Raw genomic sequence first — 15,000 nt, 5'->3', positions numbered from 1 at the left:
TTAGACATAGTTCTCAAATATTCTTGAAAAAGTCTAGATTTTTGTAAGCAAAGTCGTTTTGTAATTATTCAAATGGAAGTTGGAGGTAGGATGTCGGAGGAAAAATAGTCCAGTGTGATAACCCTTTATCCTCTTCAACACGAATCACATTCTCGCGCGCAACATCGGATGCCTGATGTACGATGATTCGATAATGCGTCACAAAACTCGCGTTATAAGATACAGTCACTGCTGTATTACTCGTTTTCTTTCATTCTGAGTAATAATAAACACAGAAAACGCGATCACAAGCCAGTTCACAGAATTCGAGGGTTACTGAGCTCCAACTACAAAATAAATATAATCAAAACGCTAACGTTGTCATCATCGTATGGAAGATTCTCCTTCAATTCGGTAACAAACAACACAGTTCCCTTCCCGATCAAATCCAAGCAATTTCATTCATCTGAGGGACCAAGCTTCAGCCTGAAAGGGGGTCCCGGGCGTTGGGGATCACTTTCAGGCTGAAGTCCGCGTTCTGGGGGGGGGAGGCATGAAATTATTTGTTCTTAGCCAGGATAAAGACTGTGGTGCACGTCACGGTTCTGAAGATGTTAAAGTTAAATATAGCTTGGCGGGTTAGGGCGTCGTTACTAGCAGCGAAGGTCGAGGGGATGGCGGTTCGAACCCTGCCACCGGCGAAGTTGGACCAAGGGTATTATGGTTCATTACATTCCACGCTACAAAATCCTCTGTGAGGGGCACCGTCCTAGCCTTCCGATGGGGGGGGGGGGAGTTTGTGACGTTAAACCATATAATCATCATGTACTTTGCAATCAAACATACATTGATATTATATTACGTAAGTATTTAACGAAACTGTACGTGACGACCGGCAAATTTTCAAACACATCCTGGATTTCTATTTGGGGGGGGGTCAACTGCCTCCCCTTGCCCCCCCCCTTCGGTTCTTACCTACTCATGGATCCCTATTTAATATATAAACAAATAAATAACATGACCGAAATCAATAGAAAAATAAATAAATAAATAAATAAATTATATTAACTTGGCCAGGTAATTCAACAGGTGATCGTCTGTCTTTACACAGCTGCGCTAATAAAAGATGTCCTTGATTCCCAGAGAGGTTCGTTCAATAGCAGGAACTGCTTATGGACGTGGACGAAATGTTTTGAAAATTGAGTCAGCATTACGGTGACTGAGCTGTGCACTTTACTGAAATGTATATGCAGAGGTGGAGGAAGAGGGGGAGGAAGAAGGGGAGGAGTAGGAGGGGAGGAGGAGGAAGAGGGGGAGGAAGAGGAGGAGGAAGAGGGGGAGGAAGAGGAGGAGGAAGAGGAGGAGGCTTGGCCAAGGGAGATTTGTTATGCATAACGCAATTCTGTGCTTTACACAATGAATGGAGCCGGGCATTAACAGACGTCGTTAGCAATAAGTCACCAAAGAAAACCGATTCCTTAAGGGGTGACTTTAACAGAGACCTAAAGGCCCTTTTTATGTTTTACTTTATTTTTTTCTTCAACACACATTTTATATAGAAACATTCTAAACATTGACCTAACATATATGAATATATCACTGTCTATTAGAATTAAATAAATAAAAATACGAGGTATAATACCGCATGTATTTCATGGTGGGCAGGTCATTGGTACGAATATATATAGTTTTCAATATATTTGCTAAACGTGATAAAAGCTCGATAATGATCACGTAGTCCCTTAAAGCTCCGCTGCATCGTCTCCACATGTGTGTGTGTTCAAAACGTAAGCATGACTTACTTCGTGTGTGTGTGTGTGTGTGTGTGTGTGTGTGTGTGTGTGTGTGTGTGTGTGTGTGTGTGTGTGTGTGTGTGTGAGCGTGTGTGTGTGTCCGCGCACGAGTGGATGCGTGACAGAGATTTAGGGAGATATTAACAGAGAAAGATATCTAAAGAGAGAGAAAAGATGAGAGAGAGAATCATAGAGGTAGAGGTAAAGACAGAGAGAGAGAGAGAGAGAGAGAGAGAGGAAAGAGATAGAGATATAAGAGAGAGAGAGAGAGAGAGAGAGAGAGAGAGAGAGAGAGAGAGAGAGAGAGAGAGAGAGAGAGAGATAATAGAGAGACAGAGATAAGAGAAAGGGATAGAGAGATAAGAGAGATAAGAGAGAAATGAGAGAAAGAGAGAGAGAGAAAGAGAGAGAGAGAGAGAAAGGAAAGAGATAGAGATATAAGAGTGAGTGAGAGAGATGAAAGAGATAGAGATATAAGAGAAACAGAGATAAGAGAGAAATGAGAGAGAGAGAGAGAGAGAGAGGGGAGGGGGAAGCATACTAAACAGAACAGCCCACATGACCTTCCCCCCCATACAATGGGAGACGAAGACGGTAAGGATCCTACGCGATGAGACGCTGAGTATCTACGGCCGAAGCCGTCACCTTATTCCTATTACGCGTTTTCTGGACTGTTAGGAGGCAGGTAACTACAGTCATTGCTGGAAACCGGAGAGGAGTGCGGGATTCGAACCCAGAACTTAGCGAATGCGAGACAAGAACGATTCCTATTACTTTCAAGATTTGTGTCTAAACCAATTCTACACATAACTAAGGTAGTTACCAAAAAGCCGAGAGAGTTAAACTATCGATCAATTAAACTAGTAAATCATCTTGATTAATTCTTTATCAGGATGAATTAAGCGCCTTTGATTTTTTTTTATGGTTGTCAAACGATTTTATTCGGTTTTGAGGAAGTTCTGGTGCAAATATCATAAGATCTCTAGAAATTAGAGGAAGGGGAAGGATGTTTTTTGGGCTTTTATGGATCTGGAAAAGGCTTATGATAGGGTAGACAGAAAGGCACTGTGGGAGGTTATGCAGATTTATGGGATAGGAGGAAAGCTTTTGGGAGCTGTCAAGAGTTTTTATGTGAGTAGTAGAGCATGTGTTAGGATTAGAAATGGAGAGAGTGAGTGGTTTGAAGTAAAGGTGGGACTTCGTCAAGGATGCGTTATGTCGCACTGGCTGTTCCATTTATACATGGATGGGGTGGTGCGAGAGGTGAATGCTAGGGTAGTGAGTCAGGGATTGGAGATGGTTAAAGGAAATGGAGAAAAGTGGGAGGTGAGCCAGCTGTTGTTTGCGGACGACACTGCGCTTGTGGCAGGGTCAGAGGAGGGATTGAGGAAGCTGGTGGCAGAGTTTGGGAGAGTATGTGATAGAAGAAAGCTAAAGATAAATGTGGGTAAAAGTAAGGTGATGAGATGTACAAGGGGTGAAAGTGGCAGTAGACTGGAAGTGAACATTAAGGGAGAGCGACTGGAGGAAGTGGATAGTTTTAGATACTTGGGTGCAAGTGTAGCAGGAAAAGGTGGAGTGAAGGTGGAGGTAGAATGTAGATTGAGAGAAGCGAGTAAATGCCTTGGTGGTTTAAAGAGTGTAATGAGAAATAGACATTTGGGAATGGATGCGAAGAGGAGACTGTATGAAGGAGTGATTGTGCCAACAGCACTGTATGGGGCAGAAACGTGGAACATAAGAGAAGAAGAGAGAAGGAGTTTGAATGTGTTTGAGATGAGGTGTCTGAGAAGTATGGTTAGGTTGGGGGTTTACTAGGCTAGATAGAGTGAGAAATGAGGAGGTGAGGAGGACAACAGGGGTGAAAAAGGATTTGGGAGATAGGGTTGATGAAAGAATATTAGAATGGTTTGGACACATGGAAAGAATGAGTGAAGAAAGACTAGTAAAAGAGGTATGGAAGGCAGATGTGGAGGGAGGTGAACATGAGGGGACGTCCTAGGATGAGGTGGATGGATGGGGTGAAGGGGGCTTTGGGGAAGAGGGGAATGTCTGTTGAGGAAGGAAGGAGAGGACGGAAGACAGAGGTGAGTGGAGAATGGTTGTATATGGATGATGTTGTGACTGCATGAGGAGGAATGGGCGGGGGGGGGTGGGGGTGGGGTAGTATGTGTTAGTAAATTTTGACGCAGCCCGAAGGGATTTCTTCCGTCCTCGCCTTATATGCAAAGGGGGACGGAGAGGGGGGGGTCGCCGATTAAATGAAGCGGCCTTGCTGTGGATGTACTGTGTCTTGCGACACTGCTTCTGACCCAGGGCGGTGGGCAGGGTGCAGGGATGACCCGTCATCCAGGAGGTGCTCAGATGAGAGGAAGGGTGGGAGGGGTGTGGAGTGTATTTAGGGATGAAATGGGTGGGAGTGTTTTTATGCCTTTCCCTTTTTGGCTACCTCCCTTGGAAGGGGGAAAAAGCCTTGGTATATGTATGTATGTATGTATGTAACATATGAATAGATTAGCAATTTTTATGTAGTATCAGAGCTGGGCGCGTTCCTCGGTGCGTTTCACTTCAGTTTGGCCGCGGTTAAAGGTCCGGTAGGCCACATACTATACCGTCACCTATATTCCTTTAATAGTTTAGGAGCGCTAACCGCGGCCAAATTGAAGCGGAACGCACCTAGGAACGCACAGAAGAACGCGCCCAGCTCTGCGTAGAATACCTTAGTCTTCATTACAATGTACATGGATCGAGTCTATATTTAGTGAGAGTACAATTTGATGGAGACGTCGCCTTCCGATTTTATTAAGCACTTAAGGAAGAAAACCCTAATCTAAATAGGGTCTGCCTGGTCTAGGGGAAGAGGAGGGTCCTGATTCCCCCTCCCCCCTTCCTTGAACGCGACCCGTCCGCCATCTACCACAACACACGTCATCAAAGAGAACGGACACGCAAATGCCATCAAAGAGAACGGGCACGCAAACGGAAACGAAGAAAACGGACACGCAAACGTCATCAAAGAAAACGGAAACGCAAACGTCATCAGAGAGAACGGACACGCAAGTTCCATCAAAGAGAACGGACACACAAACGGAATCAAAGAAAACGGGAGGACTTACCTGTGATTGTCGTGGCGTCCTTCCGTTGCGGCATCAAGGAAGCTCGGGCACCATCGTCCGCACGGTCACCGTTGCCGTACACGTGCTCGAGGGCGCGGTGGAGGTGTCCCTCGGGATCGGCACTCGAGTCTAAGAGGCCCCGGAGGCGAAAGAGTCCAGCCTCGAAACTACTACCCCCACTTCGAAGGCCGGAGAGACTCGAGCTTCGGCTGCGAGCTCTCTGGAGGCAGAGTCGGATGCGGTCTTGGATCTCTGAGTGTTTTCCTTGATGGTTCAAATTGGAAGAGGCTAAGCCCTTGCTGACGTCAGCCAATCCCTTCCTTGGGCTGCTGAACACACTCGAGTCTCTCCAGCCTTCCTCCACTCCTCCTTCTTCTTCCTCCTCGTCAGGGAGATAGAAGAAGGGACGCTTGGGTGGTTCCTCGTTGGTGGTCACTTTGGTGGTAAGAGAACCTCTCCGATGATGGACGATGATCGGTTCCTCATAGACCTTGTCCCTTAGTTCCTCCCGGATCGCCTCGTCATCCTCCTCGTTCTCAGAGAACGCGACCTGGGTTCCTTCGTCCGAAGTGCCGGCCTGAACGTCCTGGGAAGAGGTCTTCGAGGAGGCCGAGTCCGACTCTTGGAGTTCGAGACTTGACGAAGACCTTCCTTGGTCCCAAGTCCCGGCCTGGACGTCCTGAAGAGAAGTCTTCGAGGAGGCCGAGTTCGACCCTTTGAGTTCGAGACTTGACGAAGACCTTCCTTGGTCCCAAGTCCCGGCCTGGACGTCCTGAAGAGAAGTCTTCGAGGAGGCCGAGTTCGACTCTTGGAGTTCGAGACCTGACGAAGTGACCTGCCCGTTGACTAGGTGACCCTCGGAAGAAGCTCCCTGTGGGTTCTCCTCCTTGCACTCGGCAGTGGGGGCGTCCTTGGCACGTCGAAGGTCCCGTTCGACCCAAAGGTGGTGAGACTGGAGCTTGGCGGTGGTGCTCAGTCCCCCGGGGCCCCAATTGACGTCACCCTGCGGACAAGAAGAACCTCTTAGTTGTGGTGTACAACACCCGAAGCGACCAACTTCCTCTCATCGACCCAACACGAGCACCCAACCTCGCGAGCCTAAAACCTGTCTCGACCTAAGCTGCGCTCGGCCTACACAAACAACGAAAGTGTGCGTTCAGGAAAACAAGTTTCTCGGCGATTTCTTGTGGGTGGGTAGGAAGAGAGATTTAGATGTTTATGATATTCACTTATGATTTACCGATTTAGATAATAAATGATGTATTTAATGATTTAGATATTTATGACATTTAGATATGCATCAACAACCTGACAAGAGAGATTTAGAAACCTATAGAATTATTAAGACATGCATTAATAATCTGGTTAAAGAGATTTAGAAAACTATAGTATGATATTCATACATGCATCAGTAATGATGTGTCCTCTTGTTACTAAGCCTATCAATGGCAGCCTCTTATATCATAGAGAGAGAGAGAGAGAGAGAGAGAGAGAGAGAGAGAGAGAGAGAGAGAGAGAGAGAGAGAGAGAGTTATAATAGTCTGCAACCACATGGTACCTGTGGGTTATCTTTACAACCTAATATCTGGGATGGTTGTTCTTAACAAGCTTAATTTCACCTAACCTAACCTTGGTGAAATGATTGTCACCGTTGGGGCTATTTATATTAACAAGCTCATTTCTGGAGTTGCTACAATTTAATATCTGGGGTAATTTATCTTAACATGGGTACTCTGGGGTAACTACTCTTGACAAGCTAATATCTGGGGAACTTTATCTTGAAATGGGGATTCTGGGGTTACTACTATTGACAAGCTAATATCTGGGGAACTATCTTGACAAAGGTAATCTGGGGTTACTACTATTGACAAGTTAATATCTGGGGAACTTTATCTTGACATGGGAGCTCTGGTGTACTTTTTTCTTGACAAAGGTACTCTGGGGTTATTACCCTTGACAAATTAATATCTGGGGTAGTTTCTTTTGACATACAGTAGATACTCTGGGGTTAGTACTTTCGACAAGTTAGTATCTGGGGAACTTTATCTTGACACAGTTACTCTGGGGCTAATACTCATGACAAGTTAATATCTGGGGAACTTGATCTTGACACAGTTACCCTGGGGTTACTACTATTGACAAGTTAATAACTGGGGAACTTTATCTTGACACAGTTACCCTGGGGTTACTATTATTGACAAGTTAATATCTGGGGAACTTTACCTTGACACAGTTACCCTGGGGTTACTACTATTGACAAGTTAATGTCTGGGGTATTCTATCTTGACACAGTTACTCTGGGGTTACTACTATTGACAAGTTAATATCTGGGGAACTTCATCTTGACACAGTTACTCTGGGGTTACTACTATTGACAAGTTAATATCTGGGGAACTTTATCTTGACACAGTTACTGTGGGGTTAATACTATTGACAAGTTAATATCTGGGGAACTTTATCTTGACATGGGGATTCTGGGGTTACTACTATTGACAAGTTAATATCTGGGGAACTTTATCTTGACACAGTTACCCTGGGGTTACTACTATTAACAACGTCCCCATTTTTTTTTTTTTTTTTTGCATCCGACCTAGATATGGATCAAAAGGTCTCCTGTCGGCATGCTCCGCCTTTGTAATCCTTTGTAATCTTTCTGTGCACCAGCTTTTATCCCCAGCTGTGCAACAGTGATGCATGAGGACTATCAGCATGGGCTTCTATTCTAGTTCAAGGATATCCATTAAGGCTGTTTTCTCTCGATATGAAATCTTATTTTGACCCTTAAGACAAGACCTAAAACCGGTATTCTTTATTTCCTTGAGTTTATTTTGAGAGCTCATGGGGAAAAAATTAAGACATAAAAAGAGATAAAATGGTAAGAATTAATCATATAAGGAAATACATACATTAATGAAATATTCTAAATAAATTAAATAAATTAATAGACACCCAATTAAGTCTCGCTGCAAACCATAAGGTTATTAAAATAAAAAAAGAAAACAATAATTAACACAGATAACTACGTCATCCTCAATATCAAATTTGAACTGATACGCACACACACACACTGTCGATCACGAGTCCAACACGTGATCCAAGACCATGGTGAATCACACACACACACACACACACATACACACACACACACACACACACGCAATTGTCTTGGATCTCTCTCTTCTCTCTCTATTACACACAAACATACACACGCACACACAAACACAAGCACCGACACACACACACACATATACACATCAGAACATGTTTCTGGTATGAGCAACTTTCCAGACAAGAGAACATTTCATTCTCAATACTAGAATCTTCCGAAAATCGGAGAGATTTCCAATAGAGAGAAGGGCCATCAAACTTTACCTGCAAATTGTTACGACGAACACAAATCTTGCACATCTTGGCGAAATCTCCTCCTTCTACTACTTTTTCAAGAAATTAATTTTTACTTTTTCTTGATCTATTTTCGTCTTTGTTACTTTCCACGTCAGACTAAAATTCCTGGGTTTGGATTAATCAATCCTTCACTTAAATCACTTCACAAAAATAAAAAATTTCTAATAAAATGAAAAAAACACTTTCTGGAAAATAAAGAGGAAAATATTCTCAAAATCTTGACACTCGTACTTCTGGTAAATGTCTTATGTATCATAAAAATATGTATTTTTTCGCCTGTAAGTTCATTTTAAACCCAAAAAGTTGTAATGCTTTCTTCCCAATTAAATTTCTTACATAACACACGCACTATATATATATATATATATATATATATATAATATATATATATATATATATATATATATATATATATATACACATAAAACGTATAATTACTAGGCTTTCCAAAATTGGCTGATTTTTCCACTGAATTGAGAGATGATGGTTGCTAACCGCTAGAAAATAGAAATAATAATAATAATAAAATAATAATGGTAACAACAAAACAATAATAATAATAACAATAAAATAATAACAATAATAATAATAATAAAATAATAACAACAATAATAATAATACTGATATAACAATAACAAACGAAAACAAAAATATGAGAATAAACACATAGATAAATGAATAGATAAATGAACGGATAAAAAACGGGGAGCGGCGGCGCCGCTGTGGCGTTTCTTGAGCGAAAAAAGACGAAGGCGAAGCCTCACCACTCGACGCATCACGGCTGACATGTTGGGAGTCGCCAACAAAATGGCCGACACGTCATACAGACTGACTGTGTGTGTGTGTTTATATATATATATATATATATATATATATATATATATATATATATAAATATATAAATAATTTTTTACAAAAATTTCTATATGTCTTCATTTTGAGTAATTTCTTAGAGTATTGCTTGTCGCCAAGCGATTTTATTCAGCTGGAAGAACGCCCCCAAGACCATACGATTAATCCCCTCGACTTCATAACGTCTTATATATATATATATATATATATATATATATATATATATATATATATATATATATATATATATATATATTTCTGGCTAATGGGCGCCATTTTGTTTCAGATATATATTTATGGGGGGTGGGGTGGAATAGGGGGATTATAGGGGGCTGGGGGATTAGTAGGTAGAGGAGTTGGGGGATTATGGGAGAATTGGGGGAATTAGGTAGAGGAGTTGGAGGATTATGGAGGAGTTGGGGGATTAGAGGGTAGGGGGGGTTGGGGGATTAGGGGGTAGGGGGAATTGAGGGTATGTAGACAACTTCCCCCCTTCTGACCTTTCCTTTTACACTTTATTCTGGCTAAAACCAAACGATTCTATTCAGCCCAGCTCAAAGCCCCAACCAGCTCACCTCCCTGCATAAGAACATAAGAATGAAGGAGACCGCAAGAGACCATAAGGCCTACACTAGGCAGTTCCATGTCCATTACCACCTGTCATCCCCATCCATAAAGTTGTCTAACCGTTTCTTAAAACAATTGATAGTTTCAGCGCTCACTAACTACGTGGTTACTAAGTCTGTTCCATTCGTTGACCGTGATATCCGACCACCTAGGGCAAAGGTGACGCACTCAGCCACAGCTAGGCGACTCCTGGTGGTGAGTTTTACACCCCAAAGAAGCTCTTGCAAAGTCACCTTTGCCTAAGACACTAGGTGAGCTTGGGTACGTGGTAAGGCGCTATCACACTGGGCTATTTTTCCTCCAACCTCCGATTTGTCGGCGGTACCTACCGCCTACCTCCAGCACTTTTTCCACCGTCAAATCACTACTTCCGACTATTTTGTTTTCTCAACAGAAATACATAGAATGTCATTGGATGTACTGGAGGTAAATCATCTTCCTCCAGCATATCAACTTCCTTCCCGAAAGCTGTCGGCTCCACATTTGCTCCGACAATCAGAGGAAAATTAGCCCAGTTTGATAAGGCCTGTAGTTATTATGGACCTGCGAGGCGAGTTCGGGGCCCAACGCGCCTCGCGAGTGACGAAAGACTATAAGCTATACAATGAGGTACTTTCCCGAAGAACTCCATATACTTCTAAAAAAAAACACAAATAAACAAATACTTCGATAAAATTAAAAATAAAAATAAATTAATAATAGTACAAATAAATGATAAACGTACAAATAAATATGAAGAACAGAGAAATGAAGAAAATAAAAAATAGCGACAAAATATAAATAAGACATAATGGACTGAAATAAGAATGGACGACAGCAAGACCTCGCCCTCGTTTCGAAGAAAAACACAACAATAGACTTAAAAAAAAAAAAAAAAAAAAAAAAAAAAAAAAAAAAAAAAAAAAAAAAAAATCTCGGTCATTGACCTTTTAAAAATCGCTCGGGGGAGGATTCCCCCCCTCTCCCCCTCCCCCCGCGTTCCCCCCCCCACACACACACGCCTCCCGAAGAACGGAAAATGTCAGCCCAGCTGCAGTCGCGGTTGATGGACAAAGTAATGACCTGTGCCTTTGATTAATTTGAGAGAGAGAGATAGAGAGAGCAAGAGAAAGACAGAGCGAGAGATAAAGAGAGAAAGATAGAGATATAAAAAGAGAAAGAGCAAGAGAGAGAGAGAGAGAGAGAGAGAGAGAGAGAGAGAGAGAGAGAGAGAGAGAGAGAGAGAGAGAGAGAGAGAGGGGAGGGGGGCGAGAGAGAGGGAGGGAAAAAAGAGAGAGAGAGAGAGAGAGAGAGAGAGAGAGAGAGAGAGAGAGAGAGAGAGCAAAATAGAGAAAGAGAGAAAAAGAGAGAGAGATAGAGAGAGAGAGATAGAGAAAGAGGTAGAGAGAGAGAGAGAGAGAGAGAGAGAGAGAGAGAGAGTGGGATAGAGGCAGAGAGGGAGAGTGGGAGAGAGAGAGAGAGAGAGAGAGAGAGAGAGAGAGAGAGAGAGAGAGAGAGAGAGAGAGAGTAGAGCAAAAGAAAGATCGGGTAAAGAGGAGAGATAGGGAAAGAGAAAAAGAGAGATAAAGAGAGAGATAAGGAAAGAGAGAGAGAGTAAAAAGAGAGAAAGGTCATCGCCATTATTCAACTCTTTCTCTCTTTAGATCGAACAATGTGTGTACAGTCAAAGACACAAGGTCTCCCACTGCCTCCACTCCAGATCGGGCTGGGTTTCCGTGATGCTATACTAGACGAGCTTTCTAGGATTTCCTACTTTTCTAGATTCTATAGTAGAAGTTTCCTAAGTTTCGAGTTTTCTAGAAGATTTTTCTAGTATGCTTTTCTAGAACTTATAACACGATTTTTCTATAACTCCTAACTGAAGGACTTACTAGAATTACCAAGTTTTCTAGAATGTATTGATGACGTTCTCTAGCAGATTAGAAATATTTTTTTCTAGAATTTCTGTTTTTTTCATAATTAAGACGACGATTTCTTTCTAGAGTTTCCGAGATCTAGGACGACTTTTTCTAAAACTTCCAAGTCTTCTAGAGCCAATAGTACAATTTTTTTCATTCTAGTTTTTCTAGAAGTTTAGTGAACGTATTCTAGTTCATCTAGATCCGTTCAAACGATATAAAGGCAAACATTATATATATATATATATATATATATATATATATATATGTATGTTTCTTAGCATGGTCGCTAACGTCTTGCCCTCGTGATTTTCGACGCACGGGTCAGGGTTCGTATCCCATGACGGAGCTTCTAAAAAAATGTTCAATATATATATATATATTCTATTCTGATTAACACCGGAGAATTTAAATCAGGTCAGAACGATTCTATGTACAACTATTTCTATTCTATCTATACATCATGAGCTTTTTCCCCCTCATTAGCGAGGTAGCCAAATCAGAGACACGTACCTACTCCCACCCATTCCAATCTCCTCCACCACCCCTCTTCCACCCTCTCCCATCTCAGCTCCTCGTGGATGACGGGTCATCCCTGCATCTCGCCAACTGCCCTGGGTCAAACGCAATGCAGCAAGACACAGCACATCCATAGCAAGGCCGCTTCACTTCATCGGCGACCCCCCCCCTCTCTCCGTCCCCTCATGCAGAAAAAGAGAAGTTTTTTATATTTTCTAAGATTTTTTAATAATAAAAAACAATAAATAAAATTATATAAACTATATATGAAATTGTGTGTGTGTGTGTGTGTGTGTGTGTGTGTGTGTGTGTGTGTTTGTGTGTGTCTGCCTCTCTCTTTCTCTCTTTGTGTGTGTGTGTGTATGTATGTATGTGTGTGTGTGTGTGTGTGTCTGTGTGTGCGCGCGCGCGCATGCCCATTTAGATTACTCACGTACACATATGAACACCTTTGAACGTTCCCATCATCTTAAGAACGCAAACACATGACTAATCCGCGCGCATCTAGTTTACATAAATACATCTTATCATAAATCTTAATTAGACATGACTAATACATTTCCCCATCCCTCCCCATATCCCCATTCCCATCCCTCGCCCCCTATCCCCCTCTCCCCCCCTCCCCCGATTACGTGGATAGCTATAACGACACGAAATCCATCCGATGTTATCGCCTCTTATCTCCCCCTTATCACATCCCCTTCTTGTGCCTGGGAAGAAAGCACAAAGCAAGACCCAAATCCTTATTAAAGAGCTTCAGAATCCCTCCATCCCAATAAACACCTTCAAACAGCTTCAGAACCCAAGTTCAAGAAGGCTTAGAACCCATAAATGCCCGCCACTATCACCCTTACGAGTGGAAAACCCCCTCCAATTGGTGCTATCGTCGCTATCTTCCTGTCTTCTGGCATCATGGTGTCTGGGGGCTGAGCTGGCACTGCCGAAGGCATAAGCCGGCGCTTGCCAACAAATGCACAGCGTCATGGTACTAGCAGAAGGCCGATAATGGCACTCTCAGATAGAGGAAAGTGCTAACAGAGGGCCAAGATGGCACTCTCGAACAAAGGCACCAAGAAAGGCACTCCGTGTATAAGGACAATACGGGCAGCGAATTGGGACACTTGACAACAAGCAATGCGTGTCACCTGACAACAGCCCACGTACGTGATACGTCACGTTATGTAAAGCATATGATTTCCCACGAAGACGAAGAGGAGGAGGAGGAGGAGGAGGAAGAGGAGGAGTACGAAGTTGAAGAACAGGATAAAGAAGACGAATATGAAGAACAAGAAGAAAAAACCGAATGAAGAGGAGGAAGGCAAGTCAGAAGTTGAAGACCAAAAGAGAGATGACGCATGTGAAGGACAAGACGAAGAGACGTAATAAGAAGAGGAGGAAGAAGAGGAGGAGGAGGAGGAAAAGGGGGAAGAGGAGGAAGACGGAAAAGACGTTGAAGACCAAACGAGAGACGCATGTGAAGAACAAGACGAAGAGACGAAATAAGAACAGGACGAAGAGGAAAGAGGCGGAGGAAGAGGAGGAAGAGGAAGAGGAAGAGGAAGAAGAGGAGGAGGAGGAAGAGAAAGATGAGGAGCAGAAAGAGAAGGAAAAAAAAAAAAGTGGCAAGACAGGCCAGGCAAAACAAGAACCGCAAACCCGAAGCGTCTCTCTCTCTCTCTCTCTTGGCCAGCAGAAAGAGTCTGAAAGTTCTCTCAACCACGGGACGAGACTTCTTGGGCAGAACCCGAGGCAAGATGGTAGGTTCTCTAGTTGCATCCTGTCGCAAATAAGCCGGATAATCATCACGCAATGCACGAACAGGTTCCCCCTCTCCCCCTTCCCACCGAAAAAAAAAAAAAAAATGCAGAGCGTGTCTTAATTTTAACCCTTTTCCAATTCTCTATTACACCTGAAGGTTTCTATTTTGGCTGCCGCCAGACGATTTTTATTCAATTTATAAAACACTCGGAGTACCGCTAAAAGATTTTTTTTATTATTATTGTTTTCTTTTTGGGACAACAACAGGAAACTTTCGATAAGACGACCCAAATCCCGTCTTTGCCATGTAAACAAATACGCTACTGTCACTCAAATTCCCGCCAAAATGGCGATATCTTCGGAAGAAAAAGGCTACATATATTCTATTCTGACCTAGGTAGATATATAGAGAGAAAAATAGAGAAAGAGAGAGAAGGTGATTACCAATCCTCCCTGACTATCCCAGCACACAGGGCTCAGGTGACAGTTTCAGTGGCAACCGCGCGCACGTCACGGCGAAATCACGCGTCATGTGACACCGCCGTGACTACTGAAACATTTCTTCTGCGAGTCACGAAACTTGGAAAAGTGGTCCTTATGCACAAAGATTTTAGGGCCATTTTCGCTAACTCCATGTAATGATACGAGAAACACACACGCGCGCACACACACACACACACACACACACACACACACACACACACACACACATAAATATACATATATATATATATATATATATATATATATATATATACAGTATATGTATATGCAAAGTAGACCACTTGGAAAAAAGAAACCAACGAAGCACTGAGCTTTCGTATATTACACCCAGTGTAAAAATTTATTTTTGCACTGATGTAATATACGAAAGCGCTCTGCTTCGTTAGGCTCTTTTTTTCAAGTGGTCTACTTTGCATAAGTGAACACACGTACCCGTGTTTTTATTAGCATATATATATATATATATATATATATATATATATATATATATATATAGATATATATATATATATATATACTAAGACCTAAAGACGACAGTGTCACTGTAGT

General features: G+C 42.5%; 1 protein-coding gene across 3 annotated transcripts in view; it reads right to left on the bottom strand.

The window, feature by feature from the left end:
- Positions 1-15,000, bottom strand: part of milt (trafficking kinesin-binding protein milt) — a 493,384-nt gene that overhangs the window by 348,586 nt on the left and 129,798 nt on the right. For 2 of the 3 annotated variants that reach the window (XM_076177679.1, XM_076177680.1), the window contains exon 3: positions 4,889-5,891. In XM_076177679.1, the coding sequence (XP_076033794.1) occupies positions 4,889-5,891 (1,003 nt within the window). Of the gene's footprint in view, positions 1-4,888; positions 5,892-8,260; positions 8,479-15,000 lie in introns of those variants that run through there. The other variant, XM_076177681.1, reaches the window with a different exon arrangement.

The sequence above is a fragment of the Oratosquilla oratoria genome, chromosome 40 (genome assembly GCF_046742065.1).
Source record: "Oratosquilla oratoria isolate Oo_2021 chromosome 40, ASM4674206v1, whole genome shotgun sequence".
NCBI lineage: Eukaryota > Metazoa > Arthropoda > Malacostraca > Stomatopoda > Squillidae > Oratosquilla > Oratosquilla oratoria.
Note: the sequence above shows the minus strand (reverse complement) of the source record. Positions and strands in the feature narration are given on the sequence as shown.